We start from the raw sequence: 26,595 nt of genomic DNA, 5'->3' as shown, positions 1-26,595 counted from the left end.
CTTTGAAAACTGAAATCTAAGACATCTTTTTTTTTTCTGGTTTTTCGAGACAGGGTTTCTCTGTTTTGGAGGCTATCGGTCCAGCCCAGCCTCAAACTCACAGAGATCCGCCTGCCTCTGCCTCCCGAGTGCTGGGATTAAAGGCATGCGCCACCACCGCCCGGCTTATCTAAGACATCTTTATGTTAAAATTGACCTGTAAGAACAGTTGAACCCAAACTGGCATGCTTGGTTAATGGTATGGCCAATGTTACTTCAGTGATGTCGTCTCACTGTGACTAAATCCTTATGAGTCATCCTGGTTCAGCCTTGCTATCTAACTTGAGGTTATGGAGATGGGAGATGTCTTGATTTCCTCCCAGCTTCTTCCCGTTTGAATTTTGTGAGACTCAGTGACATTCTCTAGTGTTCACTTGAAGCAAACCCACCATGGTGGACCAAATAAGTCTTTTTTCTTTTCTATATGTCCTGACATGGGAACAGCACCATTTAGTACTGAAGGTCATTTTGGACCCAAATACGGTCCTCCATCCCTTCCATGGGGGATTGGTTCCAGGACCCTCGTTGGATGCCAGATTCCTTGGGTGTTCAGGTCCTTTATATAAAATGGCATAGTATTTGAGCAGGACTTACATACATTGTAATTTTAAGCCATCTCTAGATGACTTATGAAAAATACTAGTGTACATATTATGGAAATAGGTGATATGCTATTATTGTTTAAGGAATAATGACAAGAAAAGTGCCTGTTTGAGGTCAGTACACAGAATGTTTCCCCCCTGCCTGTTTTTGTTCTGTGGTTGGTGACATGAAGAGATGCAGGGCCCACAGGGCTGGAAGGGGGACTGTCTTCATGGATGGTTATGAGGTCAGTGCAAGGGCACCGAGTACTCTCCTTCCCCTTCACTGAAATGAAGAACCAGCAGACCTTCTAGAGCTTGTCTCTTGAGATCTTCCCGCCTGTGTGGCTGCAGATATGGAGGGCTGGCTAGAGGAAAGGTCAGATCATGTAGGACAGTGTTGGACACTTCCTATACTTGACAACTTTTGAACAAGCAGGTTAGTCTTTTATGTTCATGGAATTGTATAGCCTAACAAAATGGCAAGGTGTCACTGAATCTACTGATTTGTTTTTCTGGTGGTTTGTTCCAAATTCCTTTGATGGGAAATGTTCAGACATGTTCCATTCAGAATCTTCAAAGAATGCAGTTCATAGGAAGGAAATGAAGAGGTTCATTTCTTGAATGATGAACAGGTATCGGGCATGCTTGGGGAGGGGGTGGCTCTCAGCTGATGTTTGTAGTAATGAAGCATTATCTCATGGTTCACAAGTATGGTCAGTTTTCAAAAGGCTTAGTAATAATTCTTAGCTGATGAAGGGCATTACTTTGGAAGATCATTTTAGTTCACAGTGTTCTTATTTCAGAGCTGAGGAGTAAGGTTTTAATGGATTGCTGACTTAAGATCACCCAAGATAGCAAGTGACAGATCAGGTAAATCAGGAAATCTCATCTCACAATAATGTTAGGAGTGTGCATTTATGGGGATGTTTGCTAGATATGTACAATACCCTGGGTTCAATCCCTAGCACCTCATAAGTGGATTGTGGTGGTACCTGCTTGTTATTCCAGTACATAGAAGGTAGGAGTTCTAAGTCATTTTTGGTATCTAAGCAGAGTTAAAGGATGGCTTGGGCTACTTGAGACCCTGTCTCAAAAACTATGACCATTGTTTTTCTGACTGAAAGCTATTTTAGCCAGAGATAGCCACATGGTAAAGGAAGGTTGTAATACTCCTCCCACAGGTAGGACCTTGGAGGAATGTTTTTCTAGTATCAAGTTTTTATTTCATGACTCATGTTTCTTTTGCGACCAGACTTCTGGCCTTGAGGTGCTGAAAAATCATCTTTTGATCTTGTAGTTTTGGGATTTAGTTTTAGTTAGGGTGATATTATTGAGCAGGGCAGAGTAGCCACTTGACTGAGGTACGCTGAAGACATGTCCCCTTGCTGCTGAGCAGGTGCACCTGGCCTGGGGCTTTCCCAAGCACTGCGAAGGGTTTTCTTCCGTTTGTGCCACTGGAGACTGACTGCTGCCTCCAGCCATGCTAGGCAAGTGCTCTGCCACCAAGCCACATCCCAGGTGGGGACAGACTTAATCCTGAGCTGCTTCTGAAAGGTTGGAGGACAGTGACTCTGGATCCAGGGAACAGGCTAAGGAGTGGCTTTTCTACAGGCTCAGGAGCCTTCCAGGGAGAGGTGCTCTTCCATACCCGGCCTGACTGCTGCCTCTACCTACCTTCTGTTTCACTGCCATTTCCTGTTCCATATGGTCCCATCTGCAGAGTTCCTCTGCTCCCTGCCCTGACAGATGCTAGATGGGGAAGGCCTAAGAGAGTGGGTTTGGGAATCTTGATAAAGCTGTCACTGCCTAAACCAAAGTTCTGGGAAGTCAGTCACCTAGGTACTGTAGTGTCCCAAGTTCCTGCCAATACTTAAAATCTTGAATGCAGTTGGTATCTAATTAAATATTAGATGAATGTGTTTCCAGTGAGATTCCAAATCTCTCTTCCTTTTTCTTTTTGTTTATAGTAGTTTTATTCATCATTTTCCTTTCTTGGAAGCAACTAAGATATACGTTAGCAGATAAGTGGATAAGCAAGCTTTGGAGTAGCCTGAGAATGCTCTGGTACTTCTAGGTAACAGAAGGCTACTTAGCAATACAAATAGATGAGCTTTTAAGCTAAGAAAAGAAATGCAGAAAACTTAGACATATTACTGAACAAATTTTTTCTCTTATCCCATCTTTCTCCCTACCTTCCTGCATGATCTCCCCTTCTTGGTATTTAATTTCTAAGTAGCTATTTGGAACTAAAAGAGTTGACACAATATTTGGATGCAAGAGTCTTTTCTGGATAGTTCCTGTTAGGGAACTTTATAGTGATTCTGTCTGTAAGTGTTTTTTGATTGAAAGACTGCATTTGATGACAATCCCTAGGAATTAAAAATAAACTGGTTGCTGGGCAGTGGCGCACACCTTTAATTCCAGCACTCAGGAGGCAGAGGCAGGTGGATCTAGTGAGTTCGAGACCAGCCTGGCCTATGTACAGAGTAAGTTCCAGGACAGCCAAGGCTACACAGAGAAACCCTGTCTCAAAAACCCAAAACAAACAAACAAACAAAAAACAAAAAGGAATTGGTTTCTGGGTAGTTCCTGTATACATTTGTAAAGCATAGTGGGTCTACACACAGGGTGTTTCATTCCTGTGATTTCCTGGCTGCCTCCTGCTTCCCTCAGTCCTGGGTTTTGGTGTATACAGGGAAAGCCCAATGAGTGTGTGAGTTGGGATGTACAAGCAGAATACAGCAGGGTTAGGGATGGTAGAAACAGGCCTGTGGCCTTTGTGTCTTCTGCTTTTCTCCCTCCGCTTTCCTTATAAATCCATACGCTCCCTCATCCCCATCTCAGCACTGTTTCCCGTTAGACCCAAACTACTCTGTGGTTGGAGCCTGTTTCTTAAATCGCTTTTGAACCACAGGACATCCTTCATAGTTCTGGATGCGGTGGGACAGTGTGGTTCAGGGTTAGGGCTCAGTCTGTTACTCATGGATTGACTGAGTGTGCAAGTGAGTAGGACATTGCATTCAAAGTCCTTATATTCCTTCTCCTAGTCACACACTCACCCACTCACCCACTCACTCACTCACTCACTCACTCACACTCAGACACTCACTCACACACTCACTCACACTCACACACTCACACTCAGACACTCACTCACCTACTCACTCACTCACACATACACTCACTCACCCACTCACTCAGTCACCCACTCACCCAGTCACACACTCACTCACACACTCACTCACTCACACACTCACTCACTCACTCACACACACACACTCACACACACGCTCACACACTCACTCACACACTCACTCAGTCACTCACACACTTACTCACTCACTCACTATCCACTCACCCAGTACTCACACACTCACTCACACACTCACTCTCTCACTCACACACTCACCCAGCCACTCACTCACACACTCACCCACTCACTCACTCACACACTCACTCTCTCACTCACACATTCACCCAGTCACTCGCTCACACACACTCACTCACTCACACACACACTCAGTCACTCATACATACACTCACTCACCCACTCACTCAGTCACACACACACTCACTCAGTCACACACACACTCACACACACTCACTCACTCACTCACTCATCCACTCACCCAGTCACTCACACACACACTCACTCACTCACTCACTATCCACTCACCCAGTACTCACACACTCACTCACACACTCACTCAGTCACACACACTCACTCAGTCACACACAGACTCACACACTCACTCACTCACACACTCACTCACACACTCACTCACACACACACTCACCCACTCACCCAGTCACTCACACACTCACACACTCATTCATTCACATGCTCTCCCTTTCACTCACACACTCTTATGCAAAGCTTGGCCACACACATTTGGATACCCTTTCTCACACTCACAGTTTTCTTTCAACACTCAGTAAACATTATTGACAGCCTACCACAGCTGACACATGCCTGCTACTTCAGTGGAATTGGCATAATTGCTAAATTTTGCTTACAACCCACAAATCTACATTTGTCTCACGTTCATGCTTGTTTGTAGGCCATGTGCAGAGAAGAAGGAGAAAGAATGAGTCTCCCACATACTCACATTCCCAGCTGAGGTCAAAGGTCAAGCCCTGCCTTCTTGCCACAGGCCTCTCTTCAGGGCATCTTTTTTTTTTTTAAACAAATGTAACACATCTTTACATAGTTAAAGCCAATATCCCACAACATAAACAAATGTAGCAATCTTTACATAGTTAAAGTAATATTCCACGACATAAACAAATGTAACCATCTTTACATAGTTAAAGTAATATTCCACGACAGTTGCATCTTGTCGCATTCACAGGCAGTGTTGGAAGAACCCAATCTGTCCATCCTCACCAACACTTGTTGCTTTTTTTCTTTTTTTAACATCATTGCCATTGCAGTGATAACCACGGGCAGGTGGGATGCAGTTCACAGCTCAGTCTCAGGTAGTGTCTGGCAAGTGGTAGAGTCTGAAAGGGAGCCATGGTTTCAGTCACTTGCAGGGCGTCTGTTTGTAGTGCTGCACATTGTCTTATTCTGTCCTTTCGTTGATGGTTCTGCCGCATAAAATGTCCTTAGTGAGCGCTGAAGGGCTGCCTAGTGCTGATAGCGGCCCCAGAGGGTGTGTGTGATGCATTCTGTGAAGCAAACTTGTGTTTCAGAGAAGATTCCTTGAGGCTTGATTTTGGTGACGTTGACTGTGGGTCAGGTGGTCAGGAAGCTGCAGTGTACATTAAGTAAGTGCCTTTAAATAGAAACACACATGAGATGTGTTGGTAGGTTTTCAAAAGTGCTGTGGCAGGGGACTCATGGGAACCTTACCCTCTGCTTCCCCCAGAGCAGTGGTTCTGGGAGACCTTACAAACTCTAGCTCCCGTGAGGACTGGGCACTGGCTGGATGCACGGGTGAGGCCATATTTGCACTTGCTGTGTGGGTGACAGGAGGAACCTACAGCTCAGCTCAGGAACCAGACATGTAAACCAAGAGTTATCTGGGCTGGTGAGATGGGTCAGCTGGGAGAGGCACTTGTTGCAAAGCCTTGCGGGCTGAATTTGATCCCCGGAGCCCACAGGATAGGAGAGAACTGACTCCCACAAGTTGCTCTTTGACCTCCATATCCATGCCATGGCACGTGTGTCCCTCATGCCCCGGCTCACAAAGTAACTAAACAAAACTGTAACAGAAACAGAAAGAACCATGGCTTGGTATAATCAATGTTCTAACGCAATTAGATATAAAGGCTCTTGGGATTTTGCAGGAGGAAGCTTAGCTGTAGGAGATGTGGCAGAGGAGTTTGAGAGAAATGGGCAGGTGTTCCTTGCAGAAGCAAAGGGACTTAGATGTAATACTTGGAAAGAGTGGCTGCCAACTGTGCCCTGATTCCTCTCTCTGCTTATGTCAGCTGATTCGAGAGGCTTCTGTGTTGACTTTTGGAGGGTCCTCCCCTGTCAGCATCATAGCTACTTGAAGGATGTTGCTTCTGTGTGATCCTGTGACCCATCTAGGAGATGCCTTCAAGCCTCGAAAAAAACTAACTCCACTGGAGTCAAGTGGGAGCCATTCCCCTGGGCGGCCTCTGAAGTGCTGGGTTGCATGTCCGGCTGTGACTCCACAGGAACCACCTTGAAGTTGTGAGGAAACATCATTTGTCAGCCTGTTGGCCTGGTGTGCCTCAGGGGCACTGTGACAACCTACTGAGAGAGAGAAAAAAAGAGCCTGCATTCTTGACAGCCCTTGCTGTGGAAGGACTTCCCCAGGTTTGCAAGGTTATGGTGTTAACTGGAAAGGGCACTGTCAGAGCTATCAACTTTTTTACTTTCTGTAAGTGCTTAAAATCCAGACAGCAGTTGATTCCCTCTTAATCAGTTTTTAAAAAGTTACTCATTGAAATATCCACTGAAGTTTGTGTGTCCTTTGTAAGGAAGTGCTGGAAACTCAGTACAGCATTCAAAGAACTGGCTGGCCAAGGTCATTGCAAGGACGTCCCTCCTCGTGGTGCATAATGTGATTGCCTCACGGAGTGCCAGGTGACTGTGGCCTGCCTGGCTGCCCTTTGGCATTGGCCTTTCTTATGCCACCCACAGCCACCTGAAGAGAGTTTCTCTTCATTCTCCTACCTTCTTTCTGGTCCCCCCACCTCTTTCTTCCTGTTCCCACTATTCTTTCATTTCCCACGTTACAGTGTTTCAGATACTGTATCCCAGTTACGTTATCTTGTATCTTTTTCTTTCTGTCTTTCAAACTGCTTTCTATTTGTTGTGCTTTGTGGGAGGTTCTTGTCTTTGCTTCATGGATGTTAAGCATGGAGGAGTGGGAGTCTAAGACATAGAGTGTTAGTTGTGCTGCTCACCAACTGTGCAAATACGGCTCATGTTCTAGCATCCACCCACCCATCCACCCACCCACCCACCCACCCATCCATCCACCCACCCACCCACCCACCCATCCACCCACCCACCCACCCACCCATCCATCCACCCACCCACCCACCCACCCATCCACCCACCCACCCACCCACCCATCCACCCACCCACCCACCCACCCATCCATCCACCCACCCACCCATCCACCCATCCACCTACCCACCCACCCATCCATCCACCCACCCACCCATCCACCCACCCACCCATCCACCCATCCACCCATCCATCCACCCATCCATCCACCCACCCACCCATCCACCCAACCACCCACCCACCCACCCATCCACCCACCCACCCACCCATCCATCCACCCACCCACCCATCCACCCACCCACCCATCCATCCATCCACCCACCCATCCATCCATCCACCCACCCACCCACCCACCCACCCACCCACCCACCCACCCACCCACCCATCCATCCATCCATCCATCCATCCATCCATCCATCCATCCATCCATCCATCCATCCATCCAGTCTTTGACAGTTTCATGTATGCATATAATGTATTTGATCATATTTACCCCATCATCCTCCCTTGTTCCCCTTCCACTCTGTTGAACCCTTTTCCCCAGAAAGTCTTCCTATGCCCATGGTTGACCCCCCCAGTTTAATAGAGTTAGTTGCATTAAACTCTATCTAATAGAGTTAGAGCATGGATGGGACATTATTTACGGGAGCATGACCTCTTCCCAGAGGTTATACTCCTAGAGAAAATGACTCCCTCCCTGCTCAGCAACTGTTGACTGCCCATTTCTGAGCTGAAGCCTGTGACAAGAGCTGATGATAGTGGCTCCAGAGCACTGTTGTGACCTTGGGAGGAGACAATGCCTGTGATATGACCAGCTTAGCACTGGTTCCCTGGTGTCCCTCAAGAACCCATGCGACAGTGCTGTGTCTGTGCCTCTGATGATCCTTGATGCATGGGAGGCACGATGCCTGGTGTTTCAAGAAAGCTGAATTCTGAAGTTAAGACTCATGACTTAGTCAAATTATTCTTCAAATGTCATCCATAGCACCCATGTTTAAAGATTATCTAAAAAGCAATTTTAAAGAATAATGTTAGTTTATTAATGTACACTGAGCTTGGTGCTCACTGATTGACTAGACCAGCTACCCAGCAAGCCTCAGGGATCCTTCTGTTCCTGCCTTTCCAGTGCTAGGGTTCTAGGTGTGTGCCATGCCTGGCTATCACATGGATGCTGGGGACTGAACTTGGGTCCTCATGCTTACATTTACCAACCCAGTCACCTCCCTTGCCCAGTAGTTTACTCTTTTTTTTTTTTTTTTTTTTTTTGGTTTTTACGAGACAGGGTTTCTCTGTATTGTTTGGGAGGCTATCGGTCCAGCCTGGCCTCGAACTCACAGAGATCCGCCTGCCTCTGTCTCCCGAGTGCTGGGATTAAAGGCGTGTGCCACCACCACCTGGCTCAGTAGTTTACTCTTATATGTAACTATTATTATTTTGTCTACATAAATAAATTTCTTTCATTAGGAATTTCGTTTACTTTGTAATCTTCTTTGCCATTAAAAATATATTTCCATGTTGGTAAATTCACTAGGCTCCCACAGTAACCAGTATAACTACCAGAATCATTTCTGTTTTGGGTTAAAGTACTGTTTAACTTGTTTGAAATTTTTTATTTTTTTATTTGCTTGCTTATTTGTTTTGAGACAGGTTAGCTTCAAACACACGTCAGTGCTGGGATTATAGGCATGAGCTACCTTGCTCTGTGGACAGACCTTTTTTGGGGGGGTCACCAGCTCACAAAAATTGACACAGGAACTTATTATTAATTATGAAAGCTTGACCCATAGCTTAGGCTTGTTTCTAGCTAGCTCTTATAATTTTAATTATCACATATCTTTAATCTACATTCTTTTACATGGCTCCGTTACCTTTACTCTCCAGCATTTTCCATGATGCTTCCTCTGCATCTCCTGGTGTCCCCACCCCTGGTCTTCCCAGCATCCTCTGTGCCTGGAAATCCTGCCTAGCCTTTGGCTGTTCAGTTTTTTATTAACCAATCAGAGTGACATAACTTTGCCCAGTGTAATCAAGTACCTTGCAACTGCTCAGCCCAACACATTTAAAAAAAGGCCCCTGTGGATTCCTAACAGTGAGTGTGTATGGGGTGTCCTGACTCTTGCCTGCTCTTGGGACCCTTTTCCTCCTACTGGGTTGTCTTGTCCAGCATTGATATAAGGTTTGTGCCTAGTCTTATTGCAGCTTGTTATGCCATGTTCGGTTGATATACCCGGGAGACCTATTCTTTTCTGAAGGGAAGCAAAAGAGGAGGGCATCTGGGGGAGATGTGAGGTATGTGGTGGGGGAACTTGGAGGAGTGGAGGGAGGGGAAACTGGTTATGATATATGGTATGAGAGAAGAATAAACTAAAAAAAAGAAGAAAAGAAAAGGAAGACAGCAGGCTGAGAAAGACACGAAGAGCAAGCTAGTGACCCCCATCACTTCCTTCATGGCCTCTGCATCAGTTCCTGTCTCCAAGTTCCCTCCCTGCTTGAGTTCCTGTTTTGCCTGCCTTTGATGATGAACTGTGATATGGAAGGGTGAGGGGATAATGCTTCCCCCCAAAGATCCCTGTGAGAGTATGTATTTGGTATCTTGGAATAATAGGGTAGCTTAATAGTGCCAATTAGATCTGGAAGTAAGTTTAGTTATACCATAGAGGACAGAAGGGTCTCATGAGAAGCAGACATAGTTCTGCAAGTGTAGAGATGAGGACAGATATTTATATATTACAGAACAAGGCTGGGTAGAAGAATTTGGTTCCAAAGTAATCTGGACTGACTTGAGCACCATGGAAACCAGGAGTTGGGAATTCAAGGAACAGACAGATTGCTAGGGACAGGCTCCCTTCTCATTCAGTATGAACAGGATTCTCTGTGGGTATAGGTGGGGTGGGGGTGACAGAGGTGCCAGTCTCCAGTTAGAGGTGCTGGAAAATCCGATAGTCCCATGGAGATAGTGCAGATTGATCTGGGACCCTTGGCATCATCAGCTCTCTTTAGTGGTGTCTTTTCTATGCCTTGTGCACACTCCACATTTCCATATTACTAATGCTTTTCCCTCTCATGGGTTTAGGTTCTCTTAGGCTTCATGTTACAGGGAGGTTCACTGATCAGGGGGCAGCTCCTTTGGGGAGCCGTGTTCTTTGAGGCTAGTTTGGGGAGACGATGGAAAGTGCAGGGGAGGCACTTATCCTCCAGCCAGCCTCCCAGGGAGAAATCTGGGGTGTTCTTGTGACAAAGCTGCAGCGTCCTTCTTGTCCTTCTTGCTGTGGCTCAGCTCTGAAGTAGGAGCCCTGCTCTCCAGGGTACTTTCAGGCAGCACTTCTGGGCTGCAGCCCCTCCCCTTCCAAGGGACACTCGAGCAGCACATTTTATTTGGCTTTTTTGTCTGTTTTCCAGCCCTTTGGAAGTTTCCTATTTATTGTATCCCTTCAGAGTTACCATGAAACATTCTGCCATTCCTAAGAGTTCTTTGACTCTTTAAGGGTTGGGGTGTAGTTATGGCCAGGCTGGCACCTAGCATTCTGGGAGGCACTGGCTTCCATCTCCAGACCTGGGTCTTCACAATCTCTTTGTACAATGCCCTTCTTTGACAGAGAAATAAATTGAAGTCTCATTGGTTAGCTCCATGACAGTATGTTTCTGGAAGGTGCATGCCTCTACTGGGGGAAATTCTGTGTATTTTTTAGTCCTTCAGAATTTATCTTTGGGATTATATTGTCATTAAATCTGCTGATCTTTCAAGCCCTTTCCTTTTATTTCTGCAAACTGTGTGCTGAATTTAAACTGCTTTGTTTATCTTGGAAAGCCTCTTCATTTTTCATTTTTCGAGTCCACCTCCCAGCAAAATATCTGATGGTTATCACAGAAACCAAGTAGTTGTTGGACTCATCTGTCTTTGTCTAGTGTCGTCCTTCTTTCTTTCATTTACCTCTCGGCCTCTTAGCTTTGTTTTTCTTCACTGTCCATCAACCTGGCCCTTCAAGGCCGTCTGTGCTCAGTTCTCACCAAAGAACATTTCACTGATGTATTTATAGCTTTTACATATCGTTTGTGTGTTTTAAGTGGTCATTGAATGGTGTCGTTCCTCATACCAGGTGTAGTCTCCAGTGAGAAAATGTGTCCTATGATTTGTTTTTCAACTTAGTGTTCTAAGATCTTTAAAAAAATTAACTTTTTCTATAGGTGTGTTTATAGAAGAATTAGAGTCATGTCCACTGTGCGTTAGCACAAGTCTAAGTGCTCCTTAAGGCAAAAAACAAACGAAACTTTGTAAACTCATGTTCTATTCCATGTGGAGCAAGGTCTTCTCTGTACGAACATCTCTGAAAATGTGCAGAAAGCTTATGAGCTGTGTGGCTTGCTGAACAAAGATTCATTTCTATAGGCAGCTTCTAAGGAAGGCCCTGAGCACTGTCACGTGTCTTGTTTGGCAGAGCAGATCTGTCCTTGGCAGCCTAGTTATTGCCACATGGCAGGCGAGCCCGACACATGGAGGATGTGTGTGTGTGAGTGTGAGTGTGTGTGTGTGAGTGTGTGAGTGTGAGTGTGTGTGAGTGTGAGTGTGTGTGAGTGTGTGTGTGAGTGTGTGAGTGTGTGTGTGAGTGTGAGTGTGTATGTGTGTGTGTGAGTGTGAGTGTGAGTGTGTGAGTGTGTGTGAGTGTGTGAGTGTGAGTGTGTGTGAGTGTGTGTGTGAGTGTGTGTGTGAGTGTGAGTGTGTATGTGTGTGTGAGTGTGAGTGTGTGAGTGTGTGTGAGTGTGTGAGTGTGAGTGTGTGTGAGTGTGAGTGAGTGTGAGTGTGTGTGAGTGTGAGTGAGTGTGAGTGTGTGTGAGTGTGTGAGTGTGTGTGTGAGTGTGTGTGTATGTGTGTGAGTGTGTGTGAGTGTGTGAGTGTGAGTGTGTGAGTGTGTGAGTGAGTGTGTGTGAGTGTGAGTGTGTGTGAGTGTGTGTGAGTGTGTGAGTGTGTGTGAGTGTGTGTGAGTGTGTGAGTGTGTGAGTGTGTGTGAGTGTGTATGTGTGTGAGTGTGTGTGTGAGTGTGTGTGAGTGTGTGAGTGTGTGAGTGTGTGTGAGTGTGTGTGTGAGTGTGAATGTGTGTGTGTGAGTGTGAGTGTGAGTGTGTGAGTGTGTGAGTGTGTGTGAGTGTGTGAGTGTGTGAGTGTGTGAGTGTGAGTGTGTGTGTGTGAGTGTGTGTGTGTGTGTGTGTGTGTGTGTGTGTGTGTGCCTGATTCGGATTAGGTTCTTGATTGTTTCCTAAATACTGAAGTGACTTGATTCTGAAGAGGGTTTTTTTTTATTACAATTTAAAAATTATTTTTAAAAAATATATTCGGATCATATTCTTTCCCCTCCCCCAAATATTTCCAGATCCTACAGACCTCCTTACCTCTTTCTCCCTCTTTCTCAACTCCTCCCAGAAAAACAAAGGAAGCACAGCCAAACAAAACCCCACAAGACAAAAATGTACCAAACCATAGCAAAAAAAAAGAAAAGAAAAAAGAAAAAAAAGTGCATAAAGAGTCTGTTTTGTGTTGGAAAACTACAAATGGGCATGGGGCCTGCCCTGGAGTGTGGTTGATATACCTAGTTTCACCCCATTGGAGAAAAGTGTTTTTTCCTTTCCCACAGGCACCAATTGCAAATAGCTTCTTGGTCAGGGGCGGGGGCTTTGTACTTAATTCTTGGGGAACTTTGAAGCTGGAAAGTATAATTTTTTGTTTTTCCTTCCTTCCTTTCATGCTTCCTTCCTTCCTTCCTTCCTTCCTTCCTTCCTTCCTTCCTTCCTTTCTTCCTTCCTTCCTTCCTTCCTTCCTTTCTTCCTTCCTTCCTTCCTTCCTTCCTTCCTTCCTTTCTGTATGGGAAGAATGCAGAGATCATAGTAATTCTTAATTTTATATATATCTTATAGAATTAAAAACACATGAAAACACATTTCTTTAATAAGCATTAATTCATTAAGTATTTTGAGATGGATATCATTGTGTTGTCCAGGTTGACCTAGAATTTTTGGGCAGGCATAAGCCATGCTTTCACCTCAGTTATTTCCCAAGTGGCTGTCACTGTAGGTGTAGACCACTGTGCTTGGCTTAAATTTATGTTTTAATCAATACATAAGAACATAAAGATTGTACTTTTGTAGGTGGTACCATGAACACATTGTGTGCTGTTTTATTTTTCTGTGTGTGTGTTGGGGGGGGTAATTGAGGTTAAACCCAGGGCTTTGTGCATGCTAAGTAAGCACTTCCCCACTGTACTTTCTGTGCAATCTTTAAATCAGGCAAACAAACATAAATCTCAAGTGTGTATCATTTCTGATGGTAAACCATCATGATTCTTCCTTCTTGCTTTTTGAAATCTATGGTGTATTCTGACTGTCCAACCAACTGACTGTACGTAGCCTTCCTCCTACCTACCTGTGACTTATACTCATTGTTCAACAATTTCCCCGTTCTTCCCCTTCCTCATATATTTCTGATATAGTTTGATAAGGCAAAAGGAAAAATTGACTATTTATGTTGACCTGCATGCAACCAGTCCATTGTTCCCACAATTCCAGAGGTAGTAGAGATGGTCAGGAATTGAAATCCAGGCAGGTCCATCCAGAATGGCCCAGAATTTGAAGAGGTTCTAAGAAACACGACTTAAGGTGAGGCATGTTGTGGGCACAAGGGGATTGGGTCTGTGCTGGAGTGAGCATCTAACAACATAAGAGAAGGTGCCTTCCCACTCTCCTTCCTGTGTGTTTGCTGTATGTCTAGTTGGGGACTTGTCCCAGGAGAGAACAGTTAAAAGACCTGGCTTCTTATTAATGGTCCTTTTGTCATTATATTTAATCACCCTGGTCCTCACAACAGCTCCCATTAAGGCTTTACTGCTGTATTATTAATGAGAAAGAGTCACTGTGGTTAAGGGAGGTTTAAATACCTCGACTGTAACAAACAGTAGATATGAGAATGAATGACTACAGCAAAGTCATTAACTCCGGAAACATTCAGGAGCTTTGCAATTAAGTCATTGTCATGCATTTCCCTGCTCTGGTGGTTTATATCGCAGTAGCCAGCTGTTTAAGGGACCATGGAGTTGAGTAAATGCGGTCATTTACATAGCATGGGTGAAGCTATGGCATACATTCATGTGGAAATCATGCTTTAAAATAGCACCATGCAAGTCTGTATATTTGCAAAAAAGAACTATTATTCTGTTTTAAATGTTATAACTTTTCTGTCTCTTTTAAAAGCAGCATAGATTCAAATTGAGCATAGCAGTGCCTGTGTGGATTACCTAGTTTCACATCGTCTAAAATTTTAAATTGTTGACTAGATAAGTCTGTGCCTTAAAGGGTGCTTAGGCATTCTCTGGGCTGAACTGTAATTTTCATTGTATTATCTCATACTTTGCTTTAAACAGGAATGGTAAAAGTTTTGAAGTTTTAATTTTAGTTTTTCCCATTGCTCAGAATTTGATGACATAAAATGAAAAGAGGTTTCCATAGCTGCTAACATTCACCAGATTTTGTTCCAAAGCATGGACTTTAGTAGACTTTTGAATTAAATCCACATTCTCCACCCAAGTTTAGTGATAAAATCCAATAGTTCAAAGATAGGTATGCCATAAACAGCTATAGTTAAATAATCTAAAAAAATTTAAAACATGGAAATACAATAAAACAAGAATTGATCACTTTATAGTGGAATACTCTATAAACTGTCTGCATTGGAAACATGTGGTGAGTTTTAAAACATCTGCGTTCTATAATTCTAAAAAGTGTATAGTTTATTTGAAAGCCCACACTCCCCTTCTGCCCACATGTAAAAAGACAGGTTAATACATTTTTTTCTAGTGTTCCAATTTGCATTTGCTTATCTATTTTTAATTATAGATACTTTTGGAATAGAAACTTAAAATATTTGCCTCAGCTAAGTATCCATCACTTACAACCTAAGTGTGCTCACAGAGACGGACTATAAATCTTGCTAGTCTGCTTAAGACAAAGATGGCACCGTGACACAATCCCTTGTGAAAGAGAGGAGTCATTGGTGATATATACGTGGCATGGTCTTTTATTATGAAAATCCTAATTTTGATGAAGAGCAGTTTGTCAGAGCAGGACAGCAGGTGTGTGTCAGAACAGGACAGCAGGTGTGTGTCAGAGCAGGACAGCAGGTGACTACAGCAGTCAGAGTGCACTGTTGGTTTTACAGTTCAGTGTCAGTGTGACCGCTGTCATGTAACTGAAGCTAGAGTCCTCTGCTGTAGGACACCACTGATGTGACCCCCAGGGAATGTCTGAGAGGTTGGACTGTTTTAAAGTTGAACAAACACCATGTTTTCTGGGTTGCCCAGAAAGTTATGTGTATATAAACAATGCTAAACAGCCCGTGAGGGAGAAAGCCATGCCATCTGAGCTGTGCAAATGCTAGTTCTACTTCTAAGCTTACGTTACATTTTTAAGGAGTTTTTCATAGTTTTAGAAACGTGCCATGAGAATCTTCTGGCCATTAGAAGTTTGTTCATGCTCTCTGCTTTGTTTTGTTCTCTTCCTCTTTCTCCTGCAAAACTAACAGTGTGGTTAAAGTTCCACATGGTGGTAAAGACACATGTGACTCTGTGAAGAGTATGTACTCCATTCCTGGATACAGCCCCTAGCTCTTCCCCCAGGAGAAGTGGCTGGTGACTCTTTGGGAAGTGGCACCCCGTGTCCCACAGGTGAACAAAGCTGCAGGATCCCCAGGGCTGTCAGTGAGAAGCAGAGGGAGTCAGGTCCTGAGGGGGCAGTGGCTGAGTAGGGCTTCTGGAAATGTCCTGTGCCTATGCCTTCACCACTGTAATGGCAGAGGCTATGGTCTAGAAGGGACACATCACCTCACTTTTGGGCTTACTACCCCCACACATTTAACTGGAAAATGACATGATCTGCATGTTTGCTCCATTTCTGAGAGGTTCTGATGAGAGGTCCCTCATAACATCAGGGACGCTGTTGGTCTCAAGGGTCCTTACTATAGATTGAGCATCTATCTGTAAGAAGCACTGGAAATTCTTGGGGACAAAAGTTTTTGGATTATTTGTAGAGATGTGATCAGTTCAGCATATCTCTCTCTTTTGGTTTCTCCTTCCTTCCTCCCTCCCTCCCTCCCTTCCTTCCTTCCTCCCTCCCTCCCTCCCTCCCTCCCTCCCTCCCTCCCTCCCTCCCTCCCTTCCTTTCTTCCTTCCTTTTCTTTGGAGACAAGGTTTCTCAGTGTTTCTCTGTGTAGCTCTGACTATCATGAAACTCACTCTGTAGACCAGGCTGGCCTTGAACTCACAGAGACCTGCCTGCCTCTGCCTCCCCAGTGTTGGAATTCACGCCCAGCCAGTTGAGCATTCCTAATGAAAAAGTATGAAACACTCTGAAATACGAAACTTCACAGAGGGCCAATACCATGTCTCCAAATTCAGACACTAGTAGCATTTTATATTTTTAGTTAGCGCTGTCTATCTCGGCCTAACCTTTTAAAGATAAGGCTATTGAGACCAGGTAAAGGACATGAATGGCTGTCAGTGTCTCCTTATTGAGTGAGGGGTGAAGTTGAGGTGTGAGACAAGCCTTCTCCCAGGGTGTGAACCAGCTCTGAGCAGCTGACCCATCTCTGCCACAAGAAAGGCCTCAGGGCAAAGGGAGCAGGAACTGCTCCTCAATCCTTCCTAACAAGGAGAAACCATTCTGTATTTTTAAAGTAAAGATTTATTTTGCAGTATTCGTCTGGTGATATCATTTCCAGGGGAGAGAAAGAACCCTTAATCTGAATGCATACTTCCCATCCCCCCACCCCATTCTTTCGACAACTGGGACACTGTTACACAGATGGAAGTAAAGCCTGAAATATTGACTGGTGACTTGAACACAAGGACTTTCGTAGAGATAAGGGGAAACCACTGGGCTCAGGTCATCTCAGTGCATGAGTGACTGCATTTGTCCAGAAGCCCCGTTTAGCTTTACAGGCCGACGGAGTGGAGGATTACCCTTTGCTGTGTACCCCACACCACTGTGAGGCTGAGCTTCCTCGGCTGCTACTAGTGGCAGCATCCCACGTGTAAGTGGTACTCTGGGGGATGGATGCTGGCTCCCTTTCTGCTGTCCATTTTGTCCCTGTGAATCGGGTGTGATCAGGCTGATCCTTTTCTTTCCCTTATTTCAACGTACACAGTAAGTCTGTCCGATGAGGTGATTCTTTGTTAAAAACCTTAGAGCTGAGGGGGCTCAGGGGCAGAGCGCTTGTCTAGTATATACAAGGCCCAACATTTGATCTCCAACATCACGAAACCCAATAACCAAACCAAAACAACACCAGAAACCTTGCCGATGCTTTTTGGCCACTTGAAAGAGTACTTCTGAGGAAGCCAGTAAGAGCTGTTAAGATTATGTTTCAGGGTTAGAGTTAGGAAAGAGATAGGGGCCAGTAAGATGGACTCAGTGGGGAAAGACACTTGCTACCAAGGCTCAGCACCTCCGTTTACTCTCTGGGACCTTCATGGTGAAAGGTGAAAATGACTTCTACACATGGGCCATGACATGAACCCCAAGAACTGTAAATAAAAAAATAAAAATACGAGGCAGAGCATGACTTATGTTGACTTTCTAACAAGGGGGAAGATGAATCTATCCAGTTGGCTTTTCCTAAACTTAGTGTATTAAGTCATATGCTTAATATATGAATATAAAAGGGCATCAATGCTTTGGTGCTATGTAAAGTGTGTTGTGTGCCCTCCATTCTGAATGACAGGAGCAGAAGATGACAGTTGTCCCTTAGTATCTGTAAGGGATTAGTTCTGTGACCCCCTCAGCATACCCAGATCTGCCATGCTCTTTTCTTCTGTAAAATGCCATAGTACAGCATAAAAGCTACACATGTCTTCCTGCACATTATCTTTGCATAACTCAGAATCCTGAAATCACTGTCAAGACTGTAGAAACTCCTATCATAACATGTTTGGGAAACATCGACAAGAAAGACAAGTACATGTTTGGTCCTCGTGCAACCAACACTCCAAATAACTTGGGTCCGCCACTGGTTAGATCTGTGGCTGCAGCGCCCATGGGCCTGGCTTATTTCCTTTCCCACTTATCCAAGGTGCCAAGTGGACAAGCACAAAGCAATTATTTTTTTAAAGTCACCTTTTCCTATTTTTGTAATGTTGGAAACAAAAATACACCTAAAACCTAAGCTTCTAGAAGAACCATTTGTTCCTGCCCATCGTGCGTGAGGTCTCAGACCTTGGCCTTCTGTCATCTGGTCCTGTGTTTCAGAGCTGGTCTCTGAAGACATCCTTTGATTACAGTTTTGTCCAAGGATATAGTCACACGGTACTTTGGAGGCGGTAGGAGGTGATTGTGGTTATACACCTTGATGAAAGCCTGTTGGTGATTTCCTATACACTTGTCAGTTTGGTGAGGGTAGCAGTCAATTGCAGCTACCGGAGTATGGCTATAGGGAGAGTCTGAGGTGCCATCCTCAATGTTCTTCAGGACAGTGTTGCATCTGGAGTAGCATCCAGTTGGAGCCAGTAACACTTTCCCTGATTTCATGAACTTTCCCATTTGGACAGGAACCAGCAGGCGCCCAGCAGAAAGGATGCAAGAGCACTCTTAGTTCTCAAGCAAGTAACTAGAAAGGTATTGATTTTGAAGGTTTCAATTGTGTGGTGACAGTAGCCAGATGTGGAAAAGTCCCTTCCCTCCCTTCGCCAGGAGCAGCTCAGCACACACGCACACACACACACACACACACACACACACACACACACACACACACACAGTGTGTTCATAGCTGTGGGTTATGATGGATGTGTCATCTCTGGTCATGGCTGACATGACAGCATGATCTCCACACTGTGAGATTATAGAACTCAGGGAGAGAGGAAGGGGAAGGTATTTAAGAAGGCAGGGAGATATTCTAGCAGTGGGAATGTAAACCTGAGACTAGCTTTCATCTGGGCATCTCTGCACCTGAGCATGGCTTATGAAATAAGGGGGCTAGAGGATTTGTTTGGAGCTATTGCCCCAGGCAAGACAGAAAGCATCATGGTTTTCCTTCCTGACTCCCTGGCTGTGCTTCTGCAGATCCAACCACCGTGGACTGCGAACCCTTCACACACACTCCTGTTGTCTTTATTCCCTGAACTAGGGCTTGTTTTAGACTTCCCCACTTGGGAGTGCTTTGTGCTCCTGGGTATAGAGGTGTATAAAATATATACACAAATCAAACACTTGGTAATAATACATCGAAGAAATTTTGAAACAATCCTTTGGTCTATATGGAAAGATGAAACTGGTTTACGTGCTAATGGAGTGGATGCGCTTACTTATGTTTACACAGAGAATGAAATCTTGGCTGAATATTTGTTGTGCAGACACAGAGAACTTTCAGTGCTTTTTGGAGTTGACCAGGAGTTTGGTTTTTGAATAGTTTATGCTGAGAGTGCTGCTCTGCATAAATACATAGTACAAAATGTCAGAAGTATGTTTAGACCATTTCATAAATGGTTGGAAATTCTATTCTAATCTCAAGCCAAAATTTATTTTTTAATAAAACTCAAGTCGGCAACTCAGGTTTTATAAAATTCAAATAACAATTTTTAAAATCAAACAGTCTAATATAATACAATTGAAAGATGTTCTAATTTGAAAGTTTACATGTTAAGGTGGAAAATATGAAAAGTCTTTGTTTCTCATAATTAAATGGTTTTGTTTTTACAAGAGAAGAAAAGGCTTTATGTGTGGTGAAAACATTACAGTTCACCGTACTTAACGGTCTCAGGTCTGAGCCAAGGCGCTTCAGGCCATGCTTCTTGGCTCTGTGTGGCTGACAGCATGAGCAGTATGGAACACGCGTGATGTGTTGTTCAGAGAAGGCTGCAGTGAAGCCCTGTGATGCAGCATGGGAGAGTGCTGCCAGCAGCGCCCCAGATTTATTTTCAATTTGAGTTTCAATTAGCTTTGGTTGTTGCACATTTGGAGACCCTTTGTGGTTGCCAATTCCTTTTGTGGCCCCCATGTTCTGTTGTACAATTCCAAGGGGACCACATCCCATAGCTTAAGAAGCTGTGTCTTCAGTGAGTCTGTGTAACTACTTACCCTGCACTCACTCTGTATGAGGTATCATTAGTTATCTAGAGATAGTTTAAAGTCTGAGGGAGGATGTGGTAGGTTCCAGACAAGCACACCATTTCTATGCAAAGGGACTTGACCAGTCACAGATTCTGTAAGACATCTTCAAGCCAATCCTTTGTGTGTAACAAGGTATAATGGATATCTTAAATGTGGGCTAAGAATGGTTTGCCTTAAAATTCTCCCGGGGATCCACTGATTGATTTTTTTTTTTGAGACAGGGTTTCTCTGCGTAGCCATGGCTGTCATGGAACGTACTTTATAGACCAGACTGGATTTGAACTCAGTGATCCACTTGCCTATGCCCACAGAGTCTAGGATTGAAGGCATGCCCCACCACCGCCTAGCTCTCCCAGGGATTTTAAAAACAGCTGTTTTGTACATTTTGAGATCAGAGTTTTAAAGGGTAGAGGCTTCCATAACCCATAGGTTGAAGACAGGGGAATGTACTGCTCTTTAGAGAATAATCCATGCAACAGGGCGCTCCCAGGTGTCGCTCACTGTTAACACTGCAGACATCATAGCAAGTACTTTATGAACATGTATTGACAATGAGGTGGTTCCTAGAGTCTCCACTTGGGCGAACCCTTCCCAGGGAGGCCACTATCCAGATGTTGTGGGGAAACGAGAATGGCCTGACATGGAAGAGACCCACTAGACAGTGTCTAGGTGCTGCCATCACACTGATTGCCTTCATGGTCATCAAGCTGCTGCCCCTTTCTTGACTTTGCCCTTGACATTTCTACATTGAATTGCAAAGAATAATGTCAATCTTGTCTTAAAAATTCAGTATTATGATTCTCTCCCATTTCCCAAAGTGTTTAAAATCATTTGTGCTTTAGCCAACTTGGATAAGAAAATCAAATGTCATTAAGTCGGTAGAGTTAAAACAGTTTTTGAAAAGTGTATTGAAGTAGCTAAAACTGGGTTTTCATTTTTGGTGGTGGATAAATATGTACAATTTATTTGATAATGAAAGTGTAGAATCCAATGCGAAGCCTCACAACTTGCGTTCTGACAGTAAATCTAACTGTATAGAAGTTCACTGAATCATGTAGTCTTTGAGTTGTTAACTTGCGTTCTGACAGTGAATCTAACTGTATAGAAGTTCACTGAATCATGTAGTCTTTGAGTTGTTAACTTGCGTTCTGACAGTGAATCTAACTGTATAGAAGTTCACTGAATCATGTAGTCTTTGAGTTGTTAACTTCCGTTCTGACAGTAAATCTAACTGTATAGAAGTTCACTGAATCATGTAGTTTTTGAGTTGATAATTTCCACGTGTGATTTTTTTCTTTCAACTTTTTAATAATAAAGTTTAAAATAAAAAATGATTATTCTTATATGGTTCAAGCATCCTTGATTTGGAAGTCTGAACTCTGAAATGTTCCCCCATTTAAACATTTTTTCATCACTAACATGATATCACAAGTGGAAAATTCCGTATTATGAGAATATAATGAAAACATACGAAGCAAGATTACCTCCAGGCTATGCACAGAAGGTATATTTTAACATAAATGAATTTTGTGTTTAGATATGGGTCCTATGTCCTAGATATCTCATTATGAATATGCAAATATTTCAAAATCCAAAATAAAGATAGTTTAGAAGTATTCTGGTATAAAGTGTCTAGGATAAAGGGGATTCAACTTGTGTGTAACAATGGAGAATAGTGATTTTTAATGAGGCAGCTACATTTTGCAATGTATTTATTTTCTTTCTTATTTTTTTGACAGGAAAAACTCACACAAGAGTGTGTATTCAGAGAACAGTTTGAAGAGAATTGGTACAACACCTACTCTTCCAACCTGTATAAACACGTGGACACCGGAAGGAGATACTATGTTGCATTAAATAAGGATGGGACTCCAAGAGAAGGGACCAGGACTAAACGGCACCAGAAATTTACACATTTTTTACCTAGACCAGTGGACCCGGACAAAGTACCTGAACTATATAAGGATATTCTAAGCCAAAGTTGACAAAGACAGTGTCTTCACTTGAGCCCTTAGAACATAACCACTATCAATGCTTTCATGCGGTGGGATCTTATCGATTAGCAGGGCCGCCACCTCAGCGCCACCGTCGCCAAACTTTGTCGCATGCACACGTATGATGGAGGCTTGGATGGGGACTTGCTGATTCGCTCTGCACTTACTGGCTGCTCCTTCTGGAGGGCTGCCTGGGGCCACTTGCTTGATTTATTGTGAAAGCAGGGGAGAGGCTGCGTGAGGGGTGCGAGTGCATGAGTGAGTGAGTAGAGGGGACAGCAGCGCGCCAAGAGGACAACGGCCTGATGCATGCTGGGAAATAGACACGCTTTTACATTTTTGATCCGTTGAACTTCATCCTATATCAGCACAGCTGCCATACTTCAACTCATCAGGATTTTTGGCTGGTGGCCTGCTCAAGGGAACCCTGCCTTTCCACAGGCGTGGAGGGTGCAGTCTCACTTAAAAGACTCAGTTCATTCTCACTGGTATCATAGCCCAGTGAACTTAAAGCAAAGACCTCTTAGTTTAAAAGGAAAACAAGGAAGAAGAAAAAAGAAAAAAAAGAAAAAAGGTTAAATTTATTTATAGAAATTCCAAAGGCAACATTTTATTTATTTTATATATTTATTTATTATATAGAGTTTATTTTTAATGAAATATGTACAGGCCAGATAGGCATTTTGGAAGCTTTAGGCTCTGTAGGCATTACATGGCAAAGTCTGCTATGAACCTGTGGTAACTTCATGCAAGTAGGCGTGCAAGAGATTCTAATGGCCCTAATGTACTAAAGGCGACAATCTATTTTGTGCCCATGTTATTGTAAACGTCTGCACATCGCTCACGACACTGAGTATTCGCTCTCCAGACTGCTTGTTTCATAGCTAACCCCAGAGGATTAAAGATAAACTGGGTCTCAGCCCTTCACTCGGTGTCTGTAATTTTCCTCTCTCGTAACTCAGTGTAGCTGGGCGGTTGGAACGAATGAGGGTTGGTGTATGTCTTATTTGTTTTAATCTATTGCAGAGTGTACCAAAGCTAAGCAATAACTATGCCTTTTCATTTCAGACCACTTCCATGACAACAAGACTAACATCAAACATGACACTGATTTAAAATTACCAAGGGAGAGGGGAAGAAAAACATTTATGTAGTACAGATCTCCTCCTCCTCCTCTTCCTCCTCCTCCTTTTTCCTCTTTTCTTTTTTCTTCTTTCTTCTCCTCCTCTCATTTTTTTGAGGGAAACAGCAGATGAACAGAATCATTCTTGTAAAATTTTTATTTGTGTCTTGGCTATCAAATATGGAATTATACAAGGACCCTAGGGCTCATTATAACATCTTTTATGGAGATTGCTTTTGGTGTGAACTGTCATAATTACACGGGGCTAGTACCCTTTAAGTAAAACTTGCAACATGGAACCAATAAATCTTTATCAGTAATGACATTAGAGGGGTACTGTACTCATTGCCTGTGCTTTCTTTTCTGAATCGGTCTTCAGAAGTTCTCAGAGAGAAGGTTACTGTGTAAAACACCGTTTACAGAATCTTTTATAACATTCTATATGGAAAAGCTGAAGAATACATACACCTACAATTCTAGAGCTTGCTGTTGGGCAAGGGAGACCATTTCTCGCTCGATACTAACGTGAAATGAGCCAAATTCTTAAAGCAATACTTAAGAGAAAGGAATCTCTAACACATTCTCACTTTCTAGCCAGCTAATGTTGGGAAATGGAAAGTGATAGTTTAAAAATGTGTTCGAATTTATGCAGCTCATCTCAAGATGCAATATTCTGGCTTTGTTTTGCTCGGATGCACATTCTCGATGGGAAATGAAAGCATGTCACTGGCGAGCTAAAGCTGTTGTGAACTTGAAGTGTCTGACTTCCTGTTGCGAGCAGATCCAGTAGCCCACTGGGGTCCAAGCTGGAACACGTGGTGATGTCTCCTGCTGATGAGCATTAGGGAGGAGCTGAAGGATCCTGTTTGGAATTGAAAGCTGTCTTACAGAGGGGAACCTGAAGCTCAGAAGTGGTTGGTGGAATAAAGATCAGAATACCCTCCTTACGTCTGTTCTTTGAAGCTCAGAAGTGGTTGGTAGAATAAAGATCAGAATACCCTCCTTACGTCTGTTCTTTGGCCCCCCCTTTCGCGTTCTAAACAGGCGCTGTGTTGAATTTTGAGCAGTGTTCTTATTTGTTATTTAACTCCTCGCTGCTAAGTTGTATACATATTCAGACTTCCATTTTCCCAAAAGCAATTATCTTGTTTTTACTGAAAAGGATTCAACATTTGACCACAGGAAAGAATTAGCTTTGTAGGATGTCATAGCAATAATATCTGAAGAGATCGGATTTTAAAAGGCAACCAATAATAGTCACAAAGTAGCAGGTGTTCCAGAAAAATCAACCCAGAAGAAAGAAAAATAATTGTGCAAAAATTAAAAATTTTCATGCATTCTCAGCTAATGCTACTTTAATGTCTATTTTTGGACTTTGTTTTGGTACTTCTTTTTTTTTAACGCAAAATGTTGTGTGCTTTTGGTAACTGGTACAATAAACTGTAATGGTCTGTAAATAAACAAATATTGATGTATGCAATTTATGTAAATAGGCATTTTGGGAGAGAAGATGGCTCAGGGTTTCTGTATGAGTACCACCCTGGGAAGCAGGCAGATCAGGCCCAGTCTTGGGGTTGTGTCCAGTTCGGTCCCTGCTAGAAGAGATGCAAAGCCTGTTGGATGGCAGCCCCAAGCCACTGTGGGCTGGGTGATTCCAGCCCACAAACAGATGCTCAGATAGCCAAAGCACTCTCCTGTTGGTGCCAACACTGGCATCATGGTCAAAGACTTAGCCAGGGTGGACTGAACCACCTTCCCATCTGTCATGCAAATGTCCCCAAGCAGTATTGAAGGACATGCCAGGTCAGCATTGGGGAACCTGCCCTGCCAGGTCCTGTTTTGTAGATAAAAGAATGGTTTCTGTTGGTGGTGTTTTCACTATTTCATCTCATTAACACTACAATATTGTGTTATTTACTTGATAATCTGTAATTGTATGTAAATACATACAGGATTATGTACTCTGTGTAAATATATAATTACAGACTTTGGAAAACTGACAGTTTTGACTTGATGTCCATTTTGGAGATGCTTCAGATTCTTTGCCTATGAGAACCAGTGAAAATCTAAAAACAGTTTCTTTGCCTTTGTAGTCTGCCTATGCAGTGAAAGTGAACTGAGGGGCTGGGGGAATGTGGAGGATGAGGGAGGAGCAGACACATTCACTCCCCCACCCCCACTCCCTCTGAGCATTTGATGAAGCAGCCAGGAGTCTCCTGGGATGGAGAGTTATGAACCTGGAGTGAGCACAGGCAGCATGCTTGCACGTTTTTGTGAACAGATGAATGGACAATGGTGATTGTTCGAGGTCAGATTCTGTATGCTGCATCACTTGACCTTGAAATGTGCCAAATTTAGATGCACTGTCTGTGGTCACATGCACAGAAAAGCAATGAAGTGGTGGAGGGTGGGGGGGCAAACTGCCAGCTGAATTCAGAAGATGTATGAGCCACCAAGGTCCCTCCAGCGTGTGTGTGTGTGTGTGTGTGTGTGTGTGCCTGTGCAGTCTACATACCTGCAGAGGCTGGTAATTGATTCCTAAAAATGGAATGGGGAAGAATTACAGCAACATACTGTCTCTGCCTTCTTCAGGACACAACCCAAAATCCAGTGATTCAGGCTTGTAGAATGGACCCCGATCATGGAAAGTTTGGGTAAAGAGAGCAGAACCTCAAAACTGATTTCTTCATCCCCTCTTGAAACAAAGCAGCACACCTTCTAGTGTACTTCTGTGTTTGCCCCTACATCTTTAGGAGAATGTTTGATGATGCAACCTAATCTTCACGAGAAAAGAAGCAACAGGAACAGAAACTAGATTCTGCCATATTTTTTTCTTCAGCGAGAAAGGCAATGAGCACCCTAACAAGTTACCGTCCTGGCTGGCAGGTCTTGAGACAGCTGCGCCGGTCTCAGGTCAGACAAGTGCTGCTGAGCCTTCCTGGCTATTTTGGTTAATAGTAAGGGCATTCTAAGAATTCCCTTTGTTCTCCAGCTATATCTCAGCTTGCGGTGCAAAAATTATTAAAATTGAAATTAGGAATACGTATAGGTTTATGGGATATCTGAAAAGCCAGTGGCAAATTGTGGCTGGAGTTGGCCTTTGTCCCTGTACTCTCCTGAAATCCTTTAAATTATGTTTGTGGTTATGGTTGGTTCCCATTGGTATATGTGAACCTAGGCAGGAAATCTGGTCAGCAAAGGTTGAGGAGTTAAGATGACAGGT

The 26,595-nt window shown here is 43.6% G+C and overlaps 1 protein-coding gene across 1 annotated transcript in view; it reads left to right on the top strand.

The window, feature by feature from the left end:
• The window catches only part of Fgf9 (fibroblast growth factor 9), a 41,834-nt gene extending 18,137 nt beyond the window's left edge, over window positions 1–23,697 (top strand). The window contains exon 3 of the mRNA XM_005075300.4: window positions 21,995–23,697. Within this exon, the coding sequence (XP_005075357.1) occupies window positions 21,995–22,240 (246 nt within the window). The 3' untranslated portion in view covers window positions 22,241–23,697. The remainder of the gene's footprint in view (window positions 1–21,994) is intronic.
• Window positions 23,698–26,595: the final 2,898 nt, after the last annotated feature.

The sequence above is a fragment of the Mesocricetus auratus genome, unplaced genomic scaffold (assembly GCF_017639785.1).
Source record: "Mesocricetus auratus isolate SY011 unplaced genomic scaffold, BCM_Maur_2.0 Super-Scaffold_100707, whole genome shotgun sequence".
Lineage (NCBI taxonomy): Eukaryota > Metazoa > Chordata > Mammalia > Rodentia > Cricetidae > Mesocricetus > Mesocricetus auratus.
Note: the sequence above shows the minus strand (reverse complement) of the source record. Positions and strands in the feature narration are given on the sequence as shown.